The following is a 25,742-nucleotide window of genomic DNA, read 5'->3' as shown; positions in this document are numbered from 1 at the left end:
TATATAAAATAACATTTTAAGTTACAAAAAAACTTTAAAAAAATGCTAACAATGATTTTTATAAATAAATAGTTGAATTTTTTTTAAATAGTTCTATGGCCTACTGAAAATGATCTCGTGGCCCACTGCTGGACCATGGCCCACAGTGTTGGGAACCACAGCCTTTGGGCATCGCCGTTTGTATGGTTGCAAACTCTTCAGGTGGATAGACACCATGCGGAAACTTTCGTCGACTAAACAAAGCTACAAGACCTGATCGCTATGCCATTCCTCACATACGATTTTTCAGCGTGCTTAGCATGTAGTCGCATATTTTCGAAAATTGATCTGGTTCGAGAATATATTCTTCTTTTACTTTTTCTTGTTTTCTCTTAGTTAAGTTCACCATTGATAAATGTCTTTTGGAATAAAGAATTGGAATGTCTTTTGGAATAAGGAATGCAGCCCAAGCGTTCTAACGTCTAATAGACCAGTCATTGAGACGATATTTTAGTTTAAAGCAAGTCGCTCGCTAAACATATACACCATTTAAAATTTTTTTTAAAAACTTGCCAATTATGGCTTTGTCATGACTTTAGGCAAGTGTTAAACTGGCGCAAACCAGTTTGATTTTCTTGGTCATCGGTTAAACACGAACGGCACAAGGCCACTCCCTAGCGAAGCAAATCAACGTTTCCCGCGGCCCACTGCTATCAAAGAACTTCAAGAATTTGCCGGTATGAATTTTATTTTCGTTTTATTCCTTAAGCCGCGCGTATCATGTCGGAAAACCCGAAAGGGTGACCTGGAATGAACGTTTGTGTTTGGCATTCACGGAAGCTAAAAGCGCCCTGGGCAGCGCATCAACTTTTACCCGAGGTGTCCACAGCAGTAACAACCCACGCTTCGCAGCATCATCTGCGCAGTTCTCCAGCAATTTATTGATGGAGCGTGGCCCATTGGCAAAGGTTCAGTGCTTTTGACTAGGAATTACTTGCATTACATCTCTCCATACGCCACTTTCGTTACTTTTTAAAGGGTCGAGGGTTTACAGTTAATACAGACCACAAGCCGCTAACATTAGCTTTCTCAAAGGTTTCATCTCTAACGCTATCTTTGAGTTTCTTCTGGTATCACACTGGAAGACATCCAACTGAACCAGTCCGGAACAACAACCATGTGCGACGTATTCACTAGATCTCCGCGCCAAATTGTTCCGAAGTCGTTGCAACGAAAGGTTTTCGACATAGTTTATGGACTTTTGCATCCTTTGGTTCGGGCTATACGCGCAAACTAATTACATCAAACATTATACGCACCGTAAAGTTGTTTTATTGGCTAAAAATGCGACTATCAAAAGACAAAGGTCCACCCACGTCCGCACGCCGTTGGTGAATTATCCGCATTGTCAAGCTCAGTTTGCTTGCTCATCAAATAGCAAACCGAGCTTGGCAGTGCCAATATCGGCATCGTCGGCTCCTTACCACCTTTACTAGGGAACAAGTAATTATTGACGATGGTCGATTTCACGTATTTGCCGGAAGCTATTAATGCCGGATGCAACCACCTTCACGTGTTCAGGAGCTTTTGCCGTCCACTCTGAATTGTTCGATTCGGAGTTCCCACCGATATATCGTTAGATCGAGGTTCGCAGTTCACATCAGAATTGTTGACTATGTTCAACGAACTATACTGGACAGCCGGCTTCATCGCACATGTTTGTTTTATCTCCAAGGCAATGGATTGGTGGAACGGTTTCATCGCCACATAAAGAGCGATCTTATGTCACGACTAACGGGCCCTAATTAGGTAGACGAGCTCCTATGGTTGTTGCTTTGTATCCGCGGACTACCTTAAAGGCATACATCCAAGGATCTTCAGCAGACCTGTTGTATGGTTCGGCAATCACCTTTTCAAGCATTTGTTGAGAACCAGGCAAATATCGCCCGCTAATGTTTTCCCATAGATAATATCCACAGTTGCCTACGTCAGCTGACCCCAACACCAGTGTCTCGTCACGGTTTTGTCTATGTAAACATCCCCGAATCATTGACCTCCAGCACCTACATTATTATGCATAGAGGCGGTCATCGCTTACGATGGTCCATACAAGGTTAATAAACATGGCGCAAAAAGGGTGTACCCTCGACTTGGGAGGCCGTCACATACTGGTGAGCATCGACCGGTTAAACCAGCACATTTAGATATTTTGGAGCCATTGCTGGTGGTTCATCCCTTGCGTACAGAGCGACCAACTAAACTTTCACCCGTACCCGATCCGACATCGCTTTCTGATCCCCAGCCGGCAATATCTGCACTAAAACCACCGGGGCCGTTACCGCCACCATCTGGCAAACATATCTCACGCACGAGCGCCTGCAGTAATTTTCGCGTTCCATCGTCGTGATTTATATTTACCATTTTTACGCATTTTTATTTATGAGTTGTTTTTCAGTTTCTGTAGGGGTTATTAGGGGCCCTCTATGTTTATCGACGCATACTTTATTATTGCACCGAGCTGGACAGATTGCCTTTTTCTGTTCTTTCGCTCTTTACCCGTGCATCGCATTGTGTAATGGGCCTCTCTTATCACGTAACTTGAAGCTATAGAATAAAGTAGTTTTATTATTAGAAGAAGTGGCAGGCTTCAAAACGCTTCTATACAAATCCTAATCTAGTATTTAAATAAATTTCATGCGATAAAATACTGCTATACAATACCGAAACACACAATAACAAACTAGTGCGGAGTTAGGCAATGATCAGTGTCCAACTATAAATACACAGTGCGACGTCTAAGTAGTCATACAGAACTGTACAAAATGTTGTAGTCGGATTCCGAAAGTTCAAGGCCGATGGCATCTGTTTCACCTCGATCACTCCAAAGACCCTCTAGCGGATGTGCGATCACTTGAGTTACGTCGCAATCCTGTGGTAAAACGACCTGCTCATTTAAATGTAACACATTTAAATCATTTTAACGTATTTGATGAACCACAAACATATTATTAAACGATTGTCTAATTCTAAAGTTTAATTATGGTCTTATACAGATTTGAACACGAACTAGGATTCAATTTTAACCATGGACGTCGATTTTGGGTTGTCATGGGTACTCCGAGCACCCCAAGCGAAAACAACACAATTAGTCAACCATAAGCGTTGTATTCTATGACAAGCGGGACGCATTACGTTTTCATCAAATGTAGCGTATTTTACAACATCTTTTAACGCTACATAGTAACATGAAAATACATTAAAACATAGTCCATTCTTGTGCTAACTGTTTTCTATTTTAGACATCGTCAAACATCGTTAACATCTTCCAATCCACGCCAGCCACGTCCTCACGTATTGCGCGACTCCGCGACTGGCATGGACCGAGAGCAAATCGCGCTTTTTACAAAAAACTATAAATTGTTTGAGGATCGGACATAAAAAAAAACACTACTGTACATTACTTCGATGAAATGCACATCACGACTAAGAGTAGGTCACATCCTATTATGTTCTTATTTGTTATCACTTTCGAATTGTCGCTTCGCACACAAGGGTCATACCAAAAGCAATTCTGGTCAATAAGGCACCAGTTGTTAGATAATGAAAATTGTTTAAAAAATGAAATATCTTCCCCCGTGCTAAGAATTGGTGTCTATAGGGGTTTAAGGGTTTAAGATGGGTTCGACTGCCCGGTTTAAAGTTTTCTATAACCCAATGTGGCATAGTAACGTATATTTATTTTTACGCAAGTCCGTACATTTACACTTAGGTTACCTACCTTCGACAGAACATCAATTCTTCGTTCCAACACGCAGTCAAGGTCGGTACAGGTGAGACTAAGAGCGAGATACCTCTGCTGTAACATCAGACACGACCATAGTAAAGATGGTATGTCAATCGCACAACCTTGGATTTCATTCTCTTTGGTGATTGTATTGGCCGCTGATAAGATTTGATTGAGGTCACTTCTTTTCGTCGCTAGCCTCTTTTGCTGATTCTGGTAAAAGTTAGTTTAGCAAAAGGTAAAGTCCTGTTTAGAAAAATATTACGCTTAAATTCACAAAACAATTTTTGCCATTATAAGTTTTTCAAAGAAGAAAAAACATTTTCGCTTTCAATTGAGTACGTCGAATTATTTTTAACAATAGACACGCCAAACAATAGACGAGAGCGAGAAGGTGAACACTACAATGATACAATATTGGTTTAGGCTTTAGATGAAAAAGAGAGTTACCTTATTGTTGTACCACGTTTGCTTGAGTTGGCTTGGAAACCAGCCTATTTTGTTTGCAACCAATAAGACGCCAGATTCTTCTTTCGACAGCCACTTACAAAAACTCATTACTCGACTGGCGAGAAGAAATGGATTAGTAAACAGAGTATCCGCAGACTGATGTGGCGATGTAGGTTCGTCGTTTTCTCCTAGGTGAATATCGCTCAGCTCCAACTCCCAATCAACCAGCTCTATTTCTCTCTGAAGTTGATCGTCGTTGTCTTCCGCAGGGTGATTGTATTCCTCTTTAGGCGTAACGCTTCTACATGAAACTACGTTTACAGCTACCCAGGCTACAGCATGTTTACAGACATCACTAAGATGGACTAAGCACAAAAGAGCTATATAACGCAACATTTAACAAATTGTGAAATTCAACCAAAAATAAGAAGTTAGCTGTGCAAAATAGTGACAACACGAAAGTTTTAATGTTCCTGTCGCCAATTAAAATATGCTTTGAAGTACAAAAATCACATACTTTAAAGAAAGAATGAAATTAATCACACCTAAAGTGACAATTTACGTGATTTGTGCAGCACACCACTACGTCTACTTTTATACAGCCCCCCAAAAAGTTAAATTTGGGGAATTTCTTATTCTGTGGCGTTTCAATTTCATTCAGTGCCGGCGTGTCTTTTTTACCTGGAATAACAAATATGCAGTGGATATATTCGATGAGTAAAATATAAAACGCAACAATTGGCTACATTGGCACAGTATCCTTCAACTACAATTAAAAGGTAAAGCTAGACTTCGTTGGAGCACTATAACGAAGAGTATATGCGTTTTATCATTTTTAATGTTAATATCACAATCCTTGGAAATGTTATATGGTAGAGGCTTAAGTTTATTGATGAGTGCAATGAAATTCTTTTAAATACTGAGTATAGGTTGAAGATAAGTGTTTTAGTATTTAGAAATTGTATGATCATTATCTGCGTTGGCATAAATCTTACCCAACATATTGATTCTTTTTGGTTATGGGTTGAACCTGGTTACCATTCGCAGATGCAGGGTATACATTTTCAGCCATTGAAGGCCTGCTTTCAGAATCGGAGCCTGTCGCAATTGAGTAGGCCCATCTAGAGGAGAGCTTGGAATCTAATTCGGAGCTGGCCTGGATGTTTCTTGGCAACGAGGTTTGTGGTGACTCATTATTTTCTGTATTACGACGGTAATAAATGGATTTTGTTGTACTACGGCTTCCACTTAAAGCAGAGACGCACAGTCTCAGTGTGCTTCGGTACGGTCGCATGCGGCCGTTGACAGTAAAGTATGCGGCTGTGCACATGTTTGAGAAACACAAGTTAACAGCCACGCGTTGATAAAACATTTTGTACACTTTATGCGGAAATTTGGCTTCTGAAACTCGAAGTACACAGGGTTTTTATATCAAAAGCCATGTAGACATGCTCCTTCAGTTGTCACTCTTTCGGTTAGCTAAGGTCAGTGTGGAGAAAAAAATGCAAACGCTTAACGGCACAATGTTATGTCAACGCGGCTCGATTGTAAAGAATTGTTAATGGAAGAGCCTTTGTTGGGCTAACAAGGCAGCTAACGAACGAATATCATAACTGTCTTGTCAAGGTCTCCAAATGGAACTGGTTGGGTTAAAATTAAACAGCTTGTGATCAGTTTAAAAACAGACAAATTCACTGGGCCTGTGGAAGAAGGCATTTTCATATTTCGATTTACGAGAATAGACTGAAAACATGTACAAACAACCTACCTAATTCGATCACTCAAGACCCCAATCACGAGTCGGAAATAAAAAAAAGTTTAATATTGTGTTACACTTAGGTAAGAGAAAATGTACGGAAATTAACATAGTTTATTCTAATAAAAAATATAATATTAAAGGTTTTAATTTACAGGCCGTTATAGGGATGTGCGATACTACTTTACATTTAATTCTCATATCGATATGTTAAACAGAAAATATCCGCGATTTGATTTGATACCAAATTACGTCAATACCAGGGGCAGACCCAGGGCCTCATACAATGCCTCCAGGCTCCAAACTATAACTGAATCTAATGTAAAGAATTTGCGCTGGAATCGCTTTTTGGTATGACACTTGTGTCAATTTTTTTCAAAATTTTAAGCTTTCCATTTCGCCATATGTTGAGCTTTTCACCTTTTCTATTCTCTGTGGCCTGCGTGGAGCTTTACCAAAAATATTTAGATAACGCAATGTTTGCTGTTTGTGCAAATATCACACGTCTTTTCCATTATGCCATTATATCGTGAGTAACACCTATCCAGATTCTAAAATCCTAAAACAAGATAAACACAATGCATGCATTTTTCGATTTGCCAAACTTACGTGATTTTGGTGCAGTCATTTAATTGTGCACCCAACAGTGTTAATCTTTTCTTGTAGGTTATGCGCCAAGTCTCCTAAGATGGCTCTTGCCATCATAAAACTATGTTTTCGCTTCGCGCAACTAACTTTACTTTAGATGCAATTGCAAACTAATTCGTTCGAGAACAGAACGCTGATTATATAAATTAGGCGTCCAACTGGTATCCGGTCGGTACGGAGACCGCCCTAGTTTCGGATGAACACCGGTACTACCACTTGGTATCGGATTGCATCCCTACTATAGCGGCCTTGACAGAAATAAGTATCGTTATTGTGGCAGTCAATGGCTGAAAACTTGTGCACCCCTAACTGCAGTAAAGTAAGGCATGTAGTTAAACTGCTTAATATAAAATAACACTCTGGAATAAAAAAAAATATTACAAATATTTATAATAACAACGAAAAAGTGCCAGCGGATGCACCTCATCAACGTTGCCGTTATTAAAAGTTAAAGGCTATGAAAATCTATAAACAGGCTTGTATGCATGTCTTACGCTTAAGGTTTTTAGGAATACATTACTATAAACAATCCATTCCCGACATTGCTAAATTGATTTACCGTTATACCATATAGAAAGAAAATTGTATTTGGATTTTTTAGTTTTACAAAAAAAAATAGCCTGAACAATATGACCTACAGTCCTAAACAATATGTATATATGACTTTTTGTTTTATCCTTCGTATTTTGTTTATTGCAGGGGTGCCCAACCTTTTAGCTCTTGACGGCCGCATTGACAGTCTTATTTTTCTCACGGTCGCTAGTTAAATTTTTTTAGGATAACTAAAAAGGTTTCAAATTGTGACGTCATAACCTAACTAATCTTAAAAAGACGTTTTGTTGTCTAACGAACGTAGGAAAAAATATGGAACCGAAATGCAGATTAATCGCGCGAAGCGCGAGAAAAAATGCGTTTATAAGGTGTGGCAAAACTTTTAATTCGGTCTAAAGGAACATAAAAGAAAGCGCATATTGTTATAAACACAAGCATTTATATTCTTAAACAAAAAAGTGGATTTTATTAGTAATGCCGCGCAATATGCCATGATTTAATATTAACGGATTTACTTTAAAGGGACTAAAACACAATAAAACAGATAGAACTTCGCGCGAAGCGCGAAAAAATTGTATAACATAAAAAAAAGTTTGTATTAATGTATGGCCCCCAGCTACTGTGTGTGGTTTTTGATTTAGTCTTTTTTGTTTTTTTTATAAGAATTTTTTTTTGTGAGTGGCCATTTAAATCCCATGTATTCTCTCTCAATTAGAGAGATACACTCACACGATCTTATACGTTTAAACAAGGCTTTCTATAACTACCGCTCAACCTGTCCCATAATTATGCCATAATTCCACTCTGCATTTAGCATATCAACCATAACGCATGCCTGTACGGACACGGCCGCCAAAACATGCTTATTAAAATACGTGTTAACGGCCGCACAATTTATCATCGACGGCCGCAGGTTGGACACCGTTGGTTTATTGTGATGCAAGAAATACTTTTAAATTTACCAAAGCTCAGCTGGTCTCTTATTTGTCGAAAGGAATGATCTTCCAGAGGAACTTTTGCATCAGGGGTTTTTGAACGAAGGGTTGTGTATTCCTCACTGGGAAATGACACCGCGTCGAAAAGTCGACCCGACCTATCGGTGAAGGGTCTCGATGCCTTAATAAAATAAATTGTTTTTTGTTTACATTTGCTGGTAAATCCAATTTATGAGCGCATATATAGGGAGTGTCCACAATATGAATCATGGTAAAATAAGTCTAAAATGTTACTGAGACTGTTGTAAGGATTAGGACGTGTACAATTAAAACAGGCTAAGGCGCTGTTACGTCAGCTAATGAGTTCATTGAAAAACGAATATAATTTATTCACCATGGTTTGCCTGGGCGAAACAACGGTTCTGGGCGAGGCAGTTAGCTTGATTCTCAGCTTGGACTCGAGCTGCTCCCAAAGCATCTCGATTTCCGCATACCGCATGTTGGCGTCATACCTCAGTTCAGGGTGCAGCTTATCCAGCACCTCTGCCTTGCGTGCCAGACGGTCGCGCTTCGGCATGTGGGCCGCAATTTCGTCCAGCTGGGTCTGCCCGCACGCAACAATGCCCAATGACGTCACAAAAGCCTACTTGGGGTCTCGGTAGAACGACGAAAGCCGCGAGAGCCGAGCGGATTACCGTTGGGTGAATATTAAGGAAAGCGAAAGAAAGCAGGCTTGAAGGTTTGTAGCGCGTTAGATTTCTTAGCATTTTATTTCGAACTTATATAGCGATAAATTTGTCCGACACGTTACTCTAAATTTTATTTCAACTTTTTAATGTTGGTATACGTTTTTAAGGGAAACGCTAATATAATGGATATTTTAACTGACTTTTTTGCGTAGTATTAACTTTTTGGTGATGTGTTGTTTTTCGACAGTTGAAAAAACACATTAATACATCGCTATAAAAAGAAAATTAAAAGACATGGAATTTAACCACTTTCCATATTACTGAAAACTAATATGTTTTTAAGAAGCGTTTATAGTTATGATTATCGTCTGTTTTACACTTTTTGACAAAACATTACAAAACATTCATACCTCGTATAAAACCAACAGCTCCGAGCGGGTAAATCCACCATAATCCCCGCCATCCGCGAAACGCTCCATCTTGCAAATCCATGCCAGGATACGATTGTATTCGTCGATAAAGTCGTACCAGCTGCGACGTGAATTTAGGGCCAGACTTCCCAGTTGTGGTCTCACAGCACAAAAATCGCGGTCCTGAGTTTATCATAACACATAACCATACATGTAGGTACAATTGCACACAAAATAAAATATATGTTTACAATTTTATATTCTGGTAAGAAATTTAGTATTAGGCCTACTGCTAAACGTATAACAAAATGTATATATTGCCTAAAATAAACACAGTTTTCCAATTGCTTTTATATCAACCTGAGCCTGTGTTGGATCTCTTTGAGAAGTTCTCGGGGTTGATGTATCGTACTTCAACATATTTCTTCGAGCCGGAGTTGATTTGGTAGTAGCACGAACAACATCCGGAGGCTGCGCGTTCGTAGCTCGGCTAGCCGCAGTCCTGGTTGGAAGAAGGTGTCCATCGAATATGTCTAGACCGGCGCAATCGGCTTGGACCTTGTCCATAACGGATTGAATGGTATCTCTTTCGCTTGGGAGTTGGTCTGACAGGGTTTCTGCGTCTGCTATTACCAACTCGTACAAACGCCGAGCATGTGCGGTTACTTGCTTCAGCCGCTCGTCTTTGGATTTGTAGAACTGCTCGGCAAAATAGAGGGAGATTTACAGCGATAAACGCAATGTGGCGGTCTGATGTCACGGCCCCTTTACAGTATACTTATTATCGAAAAAATGTTCTAATAGCCATCACAAAGATAATTTTATTATTCTTAAAGTTGAGCTTTTTTATTGCTTTTCATAATCTTGTAGTACTTCAGTGCTTCCACAAAAATTGTGTGAATTTTAATTATTCACGTTTAACACGTTTTTGTGATAGCAAATAACTAGTAAAACCATTATCAATATTCTAAAAACGAAAAGATTAAAGGATAACTTACATATGTTTTTTCTTTGTTTTCATCAGATGTAGCGACGTCTTGGAGTTCTTCAACCCAACTTAACAGAGACAGTGTGTTTTGTGAAAATCTCTGTGTATTTGCAAAGAAAAATTAAGTTACCTACAATGCAGTTTTTTTAATAAAAATAAATGCAATATTTTTTGCAAACCATGTTTGACGTCCTAGTCTAGGTATATATTTATTTCGCTTTGAGGAATTTGTTTTAGCGTTTTGTACGACATGGGACAAAATGTATTTTTTAATTTAAGTTGTGCTAACAAAGTGTAGATAAATAAACTTTAAAATAACATGGCCCCACATGGGCCCGACCTGACCATGGCTTAATCGAATTTACATGCAGATATGCTTGTAAAGTGTCACATATAACACAATATTTATCATCAATTTATCAGCCCATCGTCTGAACCCAGTATATTGTCTCACAAACACATATCGGTTACTTTTGTAGAATAATATTGAAAAACAAGTTTCACCAAAGCAATAACTTACTATACGGCTAGAACAGCGGTTCCCAAACTTTTTAAAAAATGTTGCTTTGCGTACCCTTTGCAATTATTTTGATATTTCGCGGCCCTATAAAAATTTAATGGTCAGTTGACCCATGTTTCATGTAGTACACTAGTGCAGTCACGATTCTTTTTAATGTAACAACTTTCTAACTAATGCGAACGATTCGCTGATAGCAGGTATAGTACATCATAATAGATGCTATATGATGTCACAGGAGACATCAACAAACTCGCTTTATTATCGAATAATAAAGCATAAATCAATAATAATAATAATGACAGATAATGTTTAAAGCATGGACTAATGTTAAAAAAACATTCGCTAATGCCTAATGTTTAAAGAATTAACGGCTAATTTTCAACTGTTGTAGGTCCGCGGACCCTAGTTTGGGAACCGCTGGGCTAGAACATCGCAACCAAAATAGTTGAGAAAATGCCTGTGTGTATGGCACACCACTCCCATGGCACGAAAATTATTTATACTTAACCGTTTGCCATATATAGTCAAAACCATCGCTCAGAGCCGTTTCAAGTTACCTCAACTGTGTCGCAAATCGCCGCCCATTTCGGATCATCGTCAAATACTTCTTCGCCCCTCTCGCTTTCCTTAGACGCTGCTGTTTGCGAAACGAAAGTGTCACCTCGCTTTGTTTTGTTCTCCACATCTAGACATCTCGTCTTGTAACCTAATTCCTGCGCAAAGAAAGTAGAAAAATTAATCACATCACACTCCAGGATTCAAAAGCCCGGTATTAACCCAATTCGACCTTTTCTTTTTTTAGAACTTTCTATGAGTGGGGTACTGGAGCGATCAAATACTGGTAAATGGTACCAAGCAACTTAAGCCCTACTTTTGGCGGCATTTTAAAGACCGAATACTAGTTTTTAATATTATTTCATGCATTTTAGAGGATAAGCAATCGCATCCATTAAATAGCTATAAATAAAAAAAAAAAAGATATTAAACTGCATCAAAGTTTAAATGTGCCTGATTGATTTGTAATACAGAACTATCGTTTTATTAATTTAAGAGCTTACTTGCAGCAATACTTTTAGTTCCAGCGGAACGGTTTCACACTCATCATAGTTGTTGGCACAAGCCACTTCGCTACCTATGCTCTTTGAGAGATAACCATCATCCCTGATGGTGGATTCAGACCTTGTGTCCATCCACGAATTTGTACCGCGCTCGAATCCGCTGTCGCAACTGTCCGCTACCGAACTGTCTTTTAAATCATCGTTGGGCATCTCAAATAATGACGACCTTGAAGCAAATCGTTTGATACAGTCTCTTGTTCTGTCGAAGCCAAATTGGTGTATTTGGTCAGCAGATAAACTTGGCGCCGTTGTAGCTTTACGCGCCTGGGAAGCTACTTCATCTGCATACTGCCCAACACAGGCTGTTGATACTTTTGGTGAAATAAGTTGTATGCGTAAGACCTGTAACTGCACACGTAGGAGTTTCCAAAGTTTCTCCACTCGCTTTAGGTGGTTGTCGGTGAATGAAAGGTGACAACAGTCGAAGCTGCTGACGACGGAACTACACTTACGTTCTTCAGTGTTTTCGCACAAACCCCTTCGTCGATTGAGGTTATTGAGGCTCGACCTTACTCCTTTGTGGTGTAATGTTTCATATTCGCCTGCGCGGTATTCCACTTTCTTTTGTTCGATAGTTGAATTGTCCTCGGCGGTACGCTGCGATTGTTCGAGATAATGCCTAGCCTCATAAAGCAAGTTTCTGTAAAACTTGCGTCGTTTTTCAAAGTCCGATTGAGAAATCTACAACAAAAATGTTTCGTCATTAAACTATCGAAATTTGCAACGTAGCTAATTCGCTTTCTTTCCTACTGGTTTAATTTTGCTAAGGCTCTGTTTGATAGCGTGGCTTATATTTACCAAGCATATAACGAGTAAATATACCCGGCTCTCAATTATGTTTTCGGAATGCTATGTAAACGAGCCAGTCTAGGCGACTTGTCAAGGGCTATTATTGAGCCCTTACGAACCGCTTTTGCTATTCAAACAGTCGATTAAAGCCAGTCTATAATAGGTCTCAAGCAGTGATTCTTAAATTTTATTAGTTTTGTTCACCCTAATACATAATTCCGCATTTTATTAACCCAAATGTACAACAAACAATATGTCAGTAATATCGCAATGAAACATAAATACGTTTTATGATTTCTGTGTGTTTTTCAAGATCTATTTTAGCTATACAATTCGGTTAATAACCTTCTCCGTATCTACAGTTAAGAGGGTGCAAATTTATACGAAAGCAATATATGTAATTATACGATTTACTGAACGACAACGTTTAACATAAGTTTTATAATCAATAAAATCGAGATCACAAACTTGGCATAGTCTAACAACAAACATCGTATTGCTAAATAACAGTTAAAAGGATAACTGTAGAAAGCAGTTGCGACTTGTTTAAAGGATGTTCCAAACTAAAGTAAGTCTTTGTTTGAAATCCCGATTGAATTTTCTTTCTGATGTCTTTTCCGACGGATTTAAGTGTTTTTCGTGTTTTTTAGTTTTCTGGTCAACTGAGCGCATGGCAAATCTAGTATGATATGCACAATTGGTATATGCATGCGTGGCCCGACAATTGTTGCATGGTTTGGCTTGCAACAATTAGAATACTAATAACGGCGGATAATGTTTGTAGGATGTTTTTCACTTAAGTAAGCCAGTGGTTCCCAATTTGGGCACGGCGAGAGTTGTCTGGCGGGCCGCCTTTTAGGATTTAACTAAAGCCAAATTGACAAAAAAAACAACAAAATGAACTAAATTTAGCAGTAGTAGTAGGAATTGCAAAAGCAACTGCCAGTCGAAAAATTTAGGTAATGTGTCGTATCCAATCTGGTTCGTCTTTTTTGTTTCACAAATTTCACAAAAAAGTAAGTAAGTTGAAACAAATACTTCAGGTTTTTCAAATAGCTTACCAAACCTCTGGGTCCGTCGGGCCATGTTTAAAAACCTGTGGTTTATATCAACAGCAGACAAATTTACACGACGAAAGATCTATAGGCTTAGCCCAATAATGCAAACATTGCCATCAATACAATATTGTTTATAAATATACGTCTGACTTCCACGCGTTATGGAACAAAAACAAAAACCATGTAAAAATCCATACAGAAATCGAAAAATCTTAATTCATTTTCTACATCCGATAGCCTATTTTTGTAGGGCAGTACAAAATGTTGTGAAGCCGTTGACATCACAGTTGTAAGGCTTCACAGAAACCACGTTAAAAAGTCGCCCCAAGCGCAAAAAATAAAAAAAATGCGCGATGTTTTAGGGGTGATGACACACAATTCAAATTAGAAATACCACTACAAATTCTCGCAAAAAAATATTGCTTTCCCCGAATTTGTGAACTTTTTCCCAGTTTTGTTGTTAAAATTATATCATACTGTTCTGACTAAACATAGCCAAAATTAGCCGGTAATAAGTAGCAAATTTTGTCCAAAAACTAGAAACTATTAACACATTGTAGCCCAAAAGTTGGCAAATCGCAAAAGCATGAACCATTTTTTTTCAGTCAATTATACACACATGTGTTTTTTTGATCTAAAGTGTAGGACAGCATGAAAGCAAAATTTTAACTACCAACGCCACTTGAAACCGATCAAAAATGTTAATTATTTGAATAGAACTCGCCCCCTCCCCGCTAAAAATTGTGCCGCCCCTCTTTTTTGGGTCCCTCTTGGGTTAATCGTGTTTCTCGAATCCTAATAACCATTTGTAGTGAGACTCCATTTCGTTACACATTTATGACGCCTGTTGAACGTAATTTTGTAAAGTCGTATGGCAATCTTTTCATTCTCCAAAACAAAACCCCTGCTTCTGCCCCTGGCTTTGTTTAAAATTACTACGGAAAACATTATATTATCAAACCAACATGGTGTTTAAAATTTACACAAAAATATTGGCCACGTTAGGCAAAAATCTGTGCCAAACCCTCTTGTACGTACGTAGTAGTACTATTTTTGACTTTACATGACGTGTTCTATTAGCTGAATGGTGGAGAACGTTCCGCAACGGCGTTCCGGTAAAGAAACTGCTGCCGGACAGCGTTCCGATGAAATATTACTTTTGCAGTACATCAAACGATACGTGACGTAACTTTGTAACGCAATCCCCACAAAGTCCATGCATTCCGGTAATAATTATTTTTATTCTACTTTTATCCCTGGCTTAAGCCCTTAAGGAAATAAATTCAATAGCGGCATTGGCTATACCAGTGAACGACTGAAATTATAACTTATATCATACACAAAGCATTTATTAAAAATTTTTTAGCCTGATAGCTACTGAATGAGTTCTACTGATTGCTAGTTTTACTGATTGTTAACGAATGAGTCACTAATTGCAAAATGTTAGGAAAATTACCATTAACATCGTCATGGCCAGCCTCTTGGTTATACGCTTGTGATCCTCGATGTGCTGGAGACAAGACCCAACCTTAGTCAGCTGTTCAGTAGTGTTGGCTAACCACGACAATAGGCCGTACACTTCGGCTGAGAGGGCCACCACATAAACGTTCTGCATGTTTATTGCCGAAGAACCTGGACATTCTTTGGGCTTGGCATTTTGCCTTTGCAGCAGTAAGCCGTTCAGGCGAAGCAGTTTTGTTGTGGCAGCTGACTTCAGAATCGCAAGGTTACTTGCGGTCAGCTGACTGGTCGTTGAGTTTTGGTTATCACCTCTAAGCTCAGGAAAACTGAGGTTATTCTTGTTAGCCGTCCATATCGTCGTTGAGTGTCGGCCATTAGCATGCAGTAATCCGTCCCTATTTTCCATTCAATTACTCAAGTGGTGCTTATTAGGCAGATCGAACGTTGTTGGAAATCCGATATTTTGATTTAGTGTTTACAGCATTAATCTACGAATTTTACTGTCGCCACGTTTTTCAATTTGCCTTACCAAACCATCTATAAATTGTATATGGTTCAAAATTAAAGACGTGCACTGTCATTACCTCACAGCTGCCAATGTTTACCGTTTAATAAACGTGTTTATGGCAAAAATAAAGTATTTACTCTGTAATCGATTGCATAAAGTGAGTCATAATCGTGACAGATGATTCTAATTTTATTTAACCCGCTTCTCATATAGGTTTATTCTCAACTGTAATAGTTACATATCCTCAAAAAAAGAGTTTTGTGTAATATTAAGTATAAAGTATTAGTTAAACTAAACCACAAGGTTTAATCCAAATTACTATTCATAGGCTAAGGTGCTTATGCTATTCTTAACAGTAGATTGAAATTTGTACATACATGTGTAGTGGTTTCTGCAGAAAATACACGAACTTATTCGTTTTTTCTACATCTTGCGTTTGCAAAAAATAACTTAAAACTTCCATCCTACCAGTTCCGATGATAGGCCTAAGCTTTTTACCCTCAACTGTTCATAGCTGTATATCACTTTTAAAATATAACCCTGCTAATTTTCTGAAATAGGCTACATTGCTAATTTACTTCTGCCGAGTAGACCTCTTTCTAACCCTAACCAACCTGTTTACCAATTACTTTTTTGCCTTATGCTTTTACTTGTTTTCGGAATTCCCGAGTTTAAAGCTTTAGCAATTGAACATCGTAACGTCCATTGTCGTGCGTTCAACCGGCTTACCTTTAAAGCATGACGCCACAAATTGTGCTAGTATAGTATCCATACCTGCCAGTAACGCGTGTATACGAAGAGTTTACAATCGACCTTTCGTAAACCCTTGTTGTCTGTTTTTTGCATATGCCACTTTTGCCCTTCAAGGAGTAAAGGTTTCACAAAAATTATTTTGGAACATGTGAAACTTAAAAAAGTTTATGCGAAATATTATTAAGACGTCTACTATATCTAACCTTGTTCAAAAGGGTATATCGAATTATTTCTATTTTGATTTTCTTCAAGAACTAACTGATCTACGTAAAACTGTTATGTAAAGCTTATTTTTGTAGGTTATTTGTAAAATATAATTAGTTCAATTATAACAAAAACTAATTTAGTTATCTTGTTAAATAATTTTCAAAACGGTCACCGAGAAAAAATAAGCACTGCGTACCACTTATAACACCTCGATGTAATAACTAACCCAATCTGATAAATGCGTGAGCGGTATAGATAGCAAATTGATTTTCTAAGAACTTCGAAACAACTTACACAGTCTCCCATATAGAGCTTATCGACCTGCCGTAGACAACTAAGCACTTGCCCTTGTGTGAGTTGACCTTCAAATAACAAACAACTTCGCCCAAACTTAACGAATGTATATGTTCTCTCGACAAATTCATGTATTGCTATTTTTCATTATTCCTTGACCTGTCCCAACTCGCCTCAGAACAATATTCCGAAGCTTGGTCCAACTTATAACAACAAGCACGCGTGTTCACCACGGCTTACCTAAACATGCCATTCCAAATCGTGGCGTTGTAACTAATTTTAGACTTTTGGTGCTATTGAACCTTTTAGGTAGAACGAGCAAAGCCTAAATATCATATGACTACTTGGTAAACCTTTGTCAAATTAGAAACGTATAAATGACGTATAATAAAGGCGGCAAGTAAACATGCACTTCATAAAGTTCGGCATTTGGTTTGTTTTAGAATATATATCATATTTGATTTATACAAGAGATAATCTTCAATTTGTTGCTATTATGAGTACAGTTTGATTTTTAAGCATTTTAAACCTGTTTCCATTATTGCAGCATTTACAGAGAAAAAATTTAAAAAACTATCAAATTCATAGGATCTCCAAACAAGCCATTGTTTACAGCGAATGATTTTCAACATTTCTGTACATAACTTCATGCTCTTTGTTGCTCACAAGCGGTAGGATTTAAGGTCGTTAATATTTTTTTACAGACTGGCTTATAGTTTAGTAGTTTTTGTTTCGACACGCCGTTCTAAAAGCGTAACCCGAAAATTGTATTACAACGACATTGACGTAATTAAAACTATATGTTGATGACGTCACGAATGAAGTCTTTCAGATTTGTTTTATGACGGCAGTATTTTATCACAAGTTTGTGCCGAACTAAGACTTTACAATTTCGTGATTTGCCCAGGACTTTTTTAGTGCTACGTTCGTTTTAGGCCATCACATGTTATAGAGGGCCACAGCCTTGGTATTATTTTACGGTCGTTTGGGTTCCAATCACCTATCCTATAGGTTGACATCGGCACGCTTTACTCCTGTTATAACGCATGTGATTTTTTATCCGATTACTCAGTGTTCTTTATTGATATTGTTCTTTTTGTGTGCCATGGAAGGTTACTTGGCTTGCCGCAAACCATAAGAATTCTCGAACATATTTGTTTAACCTTTTGTACTTTTTTTATTTCAGCTTAGTTCATTGTGTCTCCATTAATTTCAATAAAATGCAATTATAAGGCCTCTATATGTAATAAGAACTTGTAATCCAAAAGAAATACTGGAACCCATGTTGTTGTGATTTTCGAAATACGAAAAGCTTAGCACTTCGAAAGTAGAAGAGGATGGTTAACGCACGAACATATAACACAAACAATGACTGCTGTAACGTTTTTTGAGTAAAGTTAACCGACGGATATATTTAGACAAAAGCTTAACAGCTGATTAGTATCATTTTTTAGGTGCTTTATAAGATTACAGAAGTGGTCACGAACATGGCCAAGTTTATATTTCTTTTTGGAATAGCTGTTATGCATTTCCTTGCTTTATACCCGGTTTCAGTAAGATCCTCTGGTGACTTTTTGGTTTGTAAACCAATTGGTGATTTGTTTGATGTTCAACAATTGGCAGCCGGAAATAAGTCAAGAAATTTGGTAGGCCCACCAGGGCCACCTGGAAAAAAAGGGCCTCCAGGTTCACCCGGGCCGATCGGTCCGGTGGGCCCGAGCGGAAAGCCAGTTGCGATTAACTGGACTGAAATAGACCAACGTATTCAGAAGGCAATTGATGGTAATTCAGGGGTATATACCAAAAATATATCAAACAACGGCGTAAGAGTCACATGCGGCTCGATGTGTGCCGCGGGTTACCCCTAGTCTAGTATATTTTTCTTTGTCTTGTAGTCAAAAGTTTTTTACGCATAACCACAAAATAAAAAAAGTTGTAAATGATTTATATAAAGTAAAAAAAAAAAACACTACTGATTACGTTAAGTTAAATCAAATTTTGAAGTGGTTTAATTAGGGTTTCCCTTAAAAAAAACCTTGTACAAAAATCGTCTTGTGTTTCAAAGAACCAATACAATCAGAAATCAGTTTTTGTATAAAATAAACAATGTTGTAACACAGAAAGATCAAAGTGTCCGGGTGTTCTTTTCAACAAATCTTGCTTCTGGCTACCGCAAACCTCAACATTTATAAAGGAAGGAAATGGAAAAGCGGCGGCACAACGCAAGTGTAATTTCTATAATGGTACGCTCGTTGACGTCGAGTCAGAAGAAATGTACGACACGCTCTACAAATACCTTCAGCGAGCCTGGAACACTTACCTGGATCAACATTTGAATTACTTTAGTGTTTGGCTTGCTTCGACTTACCAGGTTAGTGTATGGCAGGTATGGTCGAATTACATTTAATTGCAAATTGCGACTTTTTCTCGAAATGGTAATAAAGTTACACGAATAAACGAGATGCAGCGTTTCCGGTGACTCCCGTACTGCCAAAAAAATAGGTTTCGGTTTATTAAACATCGTGATCGGTAATGCCACGTTCAATTATTTTTGCACTTAAAAACTACTAATCTAATTAGTAGGGATGTTCAAAGTAGAATATCGAATCCTTGGATTCGAAATTTCGGGTTATTGGAACCGATATAATTTAATGTTTTATCGCCGATTGTTGCGCCTAATTGTAGATACGTGTGTGGTAAGTTGGCCTGTCGCTGCGGCGACCAATTTATAGTGCTTGCTTTAAATGTAACGATGTGCAGTGTCAGCGTTTTTTCGGGCGACTAATTACCGCGTCTCGCGATAACGTTCGTAGATGTCAATCAAGCGTTATTGGGCGAGCGACTTTGTCAATAGCAACTTTGTATTCTTTGCAGTACATTATTTGACTGCATAACAGATCATGTTAGTCAAAAAAGAAGCACTAAGACCCAACAATGCTTTAAAAAACAGGACCGAATTGCTAAAGAGTTCTGTGGACAGTGTTTCATTGTACTCACTATTGGCAAAAATATAAGTTTTGACAACAACCTCGACAGTTGACATAATACAGTTTACAGTACTGCTTCAAATGACACTTGTTAAGAATGTTAAACATATGGGAGATTTTTTTATTATCATATACGTATGTTAGCAAATTGTTTGGGCGATTTATTGCTGTGATTGTGGGCTCTGTAGGGTAGATTAAGATTAATCCCTTCCCCAAACAAAATCAAGGTTAAATAATTTAATAAAAACATACTAGGATTCGCTATTCTGGATTGGTTATTCTAGATTCGAAACCTATTATTCTAGAATACCTTGGGATTCTACTTTGAACATCCCTACTAATTAGTCGTACAAACGGGTAGCTTACGGTCTAAAACCTTCTATATGTACACTGTTACGTATATCAAGATTCATTACTCCATATTTTATGTTTGTAAGTTATAATGATACAATTTTTGCTTATTAGGCTACGTTTTTGTGGGGTAGTAAGTTGCTCATTTATTTTACATGGTGCCGCCCGGTTTTTAGCATTTAAAAGTATCGTGCAAATTTCGAAAACGTATTACCCTAAACCAGTGGTTCTCAACCTTTTATTCTTCGTGGCCTCCTTTGAAAGTCCATCCTTTGAAAGACTCGTACCTCGTGGCCCCCTGCTTATAAAAATACCAAGCATTGTGTTTAAAGTCTTTTTATTTGTTTTACTTCTTCACGTTAATAACCAATACAGCCATTAATCAACGAATAAATGCACTTGATTTCTAAAAATTTAACAAATAAGTCACTTTAATTTAAAATACCTTAGTTAGTCATTACAAATTTTGTTCTTCGACGCCACCAAGGTATTTTTTATATTCCGCTTTGTTTTGTACTGAGCCAAGTGATATCACTACATTCGTCGAGATGATTACTCGATTTTCGTTTTATTAATGCGTTACTATTAGCCTGCTTGATAAGCTGCATAAACCGCTGAATGTTGGCCTAAAAATGACCTTTTGAATAACCCGGTAGCGTACTGTATGCGTTTTACATCAAAATGTTTCTTTTGCAACTGAACGCCCTTAAAGGGAATTGCGAACCGTTGCACCTGGCAATACACACTAATTGCTCGCCTAACAGCATTTGTCGGACACTTAATGATTAGGCTCGGGGTATCGGCAAGTAATAATTGGCCGCTCGAAAAAAAAAGCTGACGCCGCACGATACAAGACCATCTACAAAGCAGCACAGTAATTGTTTCGCCACTGCGACAGGCCTCTAACCATACTTGCCACTCGCGAACGACCAATTAGGCGTAACTTTCCGCGATAAAACGAATGAAAAGGATTCAATATTCTACTTTAAACATCCCTACTGACTAGTCAAAGCAGGTGTCAGAAAAGTTCGTTACAAAACGTTACAAGAAAGGTTTACAGTCATAATAAAAACACAAAATTAAGTTAACTGGCAATTTTGAAAATAGTTACACTTTGGTTTTCGCAATATCTAGCTGGAGAGTTATGCCGGTGACCTTCCAATGACCGTTCCGTGGCCCCGCAGGGGGGCCAAGGGTCACGGTTGAGAAATCCTGCCCTAAACCATAAACAGGCTTTACGGGTAATATTGTATCTTAAATTGCTTAGTTTTTTTTAAAAGAAGTGCTATTTCATTGTTTTTGTTTATTTCAATTTTCAGAATGAACAAGTTATCAGTGCTAGAGGTGGTAAAATTTATATGAGATGGTATTCCGGGTATCCACGAATTGGTTCATCTTTGATTTGGGAAATCGGACTAGATTCAGCAAAAACGGTTGGCATTTGGAACAGCGGTCCCAACTACAACGTCCCTGTGGCATTTTGCAAACTAGCAATAGAAGATTTGTAAATGATATAAAAAAAATTTCAACAAAATATTTCAGCCCGTTCTGTTGTCACACGGCGATGCAACTTATTTACCGTTTTAAATCGTATGAATTTTCTGAAAGGATACCTTATAACCTTATAAGGATTTAAATATAAAGTACACATACTGTTTATCTCAGTGGTTTTTAAGCGTTTTAAAGAATATTGTATGATTGACCCCTTGTGATGTTTTAAGAATCGTGGCCCCCTTACGATATAAATAATTTGGAAAAAAACGAAAAAAACAAACATATTAAAAGTAGGGTTGGGCATTTGACCAGTCAAATAAAATCCGGTCAATTGACCCATCAAATACTTGTCAAATAGGTCAAATATTGGTCAAATACTATACACACTATTATAATGCAATTGAAGTTAAAAATACCTTGATTTTGACTTTAAATAATATATGAACGTTTTGGCTCAAGTAAAATGGTTTGTAAAACAAAAACAATTATTTTTGACTATCAATAAGAATTTTAGCAAAACCATGCCCATCTTGCAAGCAATACTATAGCAGTATTGTAGTAAATTTTACCATTACTACAACCACTAAGTTACGACAACAAGTTTATTGACGAAATTTAACAACCAGTAATTTCATTCTAAATCATCACCAGGGTCAGGGCCGAATTTAGACTATGAGAGGCCCTAGGCTATTCCATTTGTGAGGCCCCTCCCTAATTTTGAGCTCAGAATTTCTCTCTAAACAACATCACATGTCATTGCTTAATGTTAAAAATATGAGTGCATTAAACTCTTCGTTCTTTTCATTTTCCACATTCATGAGTGCAAATTTTCAATTAAAAGAAGTTCAAAAAATTATGAAATAAGATTATTGCTTGATCTAAACCAGGGGTCGGCAACCTTTTTCTAGTCGCGGGCCAAAACCGAACTTAGAAAGGTCACTGAGGGCCGCACAAAATGATAAGTGAGAATTGTGTTATTAAAATGTTAGAACAACTGTGAATCAGGCGGGTCTCGGATATTTTTTGCACTTAAACGTGTTTAATTACATTCAAGGAGGCAGTAAAGTGTTAGCGCAAATCGCGAAAAAAAGCGTTTGTTTGTTTTTTATACTTTTTTCCATTTTGCGCTACATTGAAAAGGCAATTTTTGCGCGTTGTCTTATCGCTTTATATTTTGAACGTTGTTTTATCGCTGTGAATTTTGAACGCGTCTCGCACATTTTTATCTCCTTTTTTCTTATTGTGATTTTACTTTGTGTCTAGTTGGCTTTGTGTGTCAGTCCCTGACGAAGGCTTGCCGGATAGTAAGCCGAAACGTTGGTAGAAAGTAATATATATTGCCAGAGGAACCTGTTTTAAATATACTATGCCTGGTAGCAACAGCATATTTATTGAAAAGGCAACATCAAGACGTAAACAACCCGCAAATAAAATGATTAAGAACATTCGCGCGAAGCGCGGACAATTTTTGCAATTACGTTGTCATAATAGTAAAAAAGTATGTATAATAGACTCGTGTCGAATTTGTCAAAGAAGCGGCGGGCCGGATGAATTACATCGGCGGGCCGGATCCGGCCCGCGGGCCGTAGGTTGCCGACCGCTGATCTAAACGCAGGTTAGCAATACCTTATAATAAGATAAGTCGATAACATTAGTAAATTTCAATTGATAAAACGTATAATTTACCACATTAACAGTAAGCAACACAATGTCTATTAGCTATTTCAGCAACATGTCAACTACCGATACTGTTTTTGCAGGAAAGACTACGGTACTTCTTTTTACGACTTTTTACAACGTGGTTGAAACCAGGTGTGTATAGAATTTTCTACTCTGAAAAGCTTGATATAATACACTTTAGGTAGGGTTTAAACTTTTCAAGTTTTTAAAAGAATTGCAAACTTCGAAACCGAATTTCGAGGTCCCTGGACGTTGAGGCCCTAGGCCTGCCTAGCCTATTGGTAAATCCGGCCCTGACCACGGTCCACTGGAGACAAGGGACTTGGTTCTTATAAATTTCTAAGTAGCCTAAGATTGTGGTATACCCCAACTAGTGTTTTCTTTTATGACAAACGCGATTCATCATATACGTGCATTTATTTTAAACAAAATAAATCTACTTTGCTATTACAAACGCTTTGTTATTACTACAGAACATGTGTTTGCATCAGGTAAACCCTACCATTTTTATTTGAATTCTTTAAAAAAGTTACAATCAAGTTTAAATCAAAAAACAACTTTAAAAAAATTTACAACATGTGAATCCAATATGAGTATTTGACCGGTTAAATAAAGTGCGGTCAATTGACCGGTCAATTGACAGGCTTGCCAACCCTAATTAAAAGTAAGCAAAATTTAGACAAGTTGATTTGGGGTTTACTTGTTTAATTCTTAATTTTACTTTGGGTTGAAACATGATTTTACTTTCCTCGACATGACCCAATTCGCCGTCAAACGATGAGTTATTACGAAGCTTGGTTCAACTTTTTTTTTTAACAAGTTTGCGTGGTAATCATCGCTTATCTATACACCCCATTACAAATCGTTTGTCCTGCAACTAATTTTTACCGATCGTGCGATTAGATGCTGCAGTTAGAACGAACTAAGTCTGTTCTTAACATGACTTGGTAAATTTGGTTAAAGAAATGCTACAGATGGGACGAAACATCGCGATTACATCGACGTGCAATTAGGGAGCGCCAAACTATGCATATTATTTAAGGACTAAAAGGACCCCATGGTAGCCATCATCGGCTTATCTTCTTTATAGTAATAGAGGCCGCGTAAAATTTGACAGACCGTCCTCATTTAAGGAACAATTTTTGTAATCTATATTTTTGGTTATTGTAATGAGGGCTTCTCATTTTTACTCTTTATAGTAATGATTTTTAACCTGCTGTTCGTGAATTCCTGGGAGTTTATGGGAGGTTTCCAGGGGTTTATTTGATGACATTTGGATTTTTATATTTTGCTATTTATTAATATCATATAAACGCGACGGTCTTAAAAACTGAGTAATGATTTATTATAACAAGTGTTGTAAACAAGTCATTTTGAAAAGTCTCAGTCAATTCATTTATAAATTAACTGAAGTTAAAGCCATTGTTTCGAATAAATAACAAGTAAATCCCAAGTTAAAGTTATCGGTTACACATCATATGGCTAGTAATTTGTTTTATGTGCAGAAATTAAGATAAATACAAAATTTTATAAAAAAATTGCTCGATGAAAACACTTCATTATATATTAATCATTTATCCAAAAGACTTAATTCAAGTCTGATCATTTGGAAACAAATGCACTTAAGTCATTACAACACTGTGTATAACTGTTATTTATATTATTACCACTTTATTGGTGTCAACATAACGTACTGAAAATGATTTATTTTTTTGTAACTGGTATCAGGGAATATGTTGGAAACCCTGAAATATGGTATAATATTAAAAACAATCATTACGAAATAACAATAACGAGGCAACTGATACAGTCGAAAAAGGTTCGAGTTGTTACCTTTTTTGTAAGTAGCTAATTTTTTTCTTAAAGGATTCACAATTTTTTTGTTCAGCAAAACCTTAATATAGTTGGGTCGAAAAAAGTTTCGATGTTTGACGTATAATGCCTTCTACGCGTTTACATTAACCATAAAATATATGTTTTCGCGCCCGCTGTTATAAAATCTGTTTATCATAGGCTGAATACTAAAAACAAAGAAGCCGCCGCAAAGCATATAGACACATCATTAATTTGCCAAACGAATCTTTCTTTACACTACACTTATCCACGTAAGCTTGAACTTACCTGGTTAATTTAAAGTTTCATTCCGTTTATCATAAGATTCTGTCATTGCTATAATTTAGAGCTATATTCATTTGAAAAAAAGTGTCCCATCACAGGAAACTTCCATACATTGAAATGAAGTATCTAAGGGGTACGGAGACTCGATAGTGTCGGACTAGGGACACGAATAAGTCTACCTGAGTCCGACGTGTGCTTGCGCACTATGCAAAT

General features: G+C 37.5%; 1 protein-coding gene across 1 annotated transcript; it reads right to left on the bottom strand.

Moving 5' to 3' along the window:
- Positions 1-2,591: 2,591 nt before the first annotated feature.
- LOC146140482 (uncharacterized) lies at positions 2,592-15,645 on the bottom strand. The gene is made up of 12 exons (XM_083392634.1): positions 15,133-15,645; positions 11,770-12,510; positions 11,269-11,424; positions 10,202-10,291; positions 9,564-9,902; positions 9,204-9,386; positions 8,499-8,708; positions 8,132-8,285; positions 5,209-5,413; positions 4,214-4,514; positions 3,758-3,976; positions 2,592-2,908 (listed from the first exon to the last, which is right to left on the bottom strand). The coding sequence occupies exons 1-12, from the start codon at positions 15,541-15,543 to the stop codon at positions 2,783-2,785; spliced, it is 3,135 nt and encodes a 1,044-aa protein (XP_083248760.1). The 5' UTR covers positions 15,544-15,645; the 3' UTR covers positions 2,592-2,782.
- Between the last annotated feature and the right edge of the window lie 10,097 nt (positions 15,646-25,742).

Source organism: Ascidiella aspersa, chromosome 6, assembly GCF_963924565.1.
Source record: "Ascidiella aspersa chromosome 6, kaAscAspe10.2, whole genome shotgun sequence".
Taxonomy (NCBI): domain Eukaryota; kingdom Metazoa; phylum Chordata; class Ascidiacea; order Phlebobranchia; family Ascidiidae; genus Ascidiella; species Ascidiella aspersa.
The sequence above is the reverse complement of the archived record's forward strand: the minus strand, read 5'-3'. Positions and strand labels throughout refer to the sequence as shown.

Excerpts from the sequence above, each read along its gene's own strand:
- LOC146140482 (XM_083392634.1), bottom strand. The coding sequence starts at position 15,543 with ATGGAAAATAGGGACGGATTACTGCATGCTAATGGCCGACACTCAACG. Across the intron at positions 5,414-8,131 it reads AAGAGACCAGCTGAGCTTTG|AAAATAATGAGTCACCACAA; the intron begins GTAAATTTAAAA and ends GTCGTAATACAG. Across the intron at positions 4,515-5,208 it reads AAAAAGAATCAATATGTTGG|AAGCGTTACGCCTAAAGAGG; the intron begins GTAAGATTTATG and ends AGTTTCATGTAG.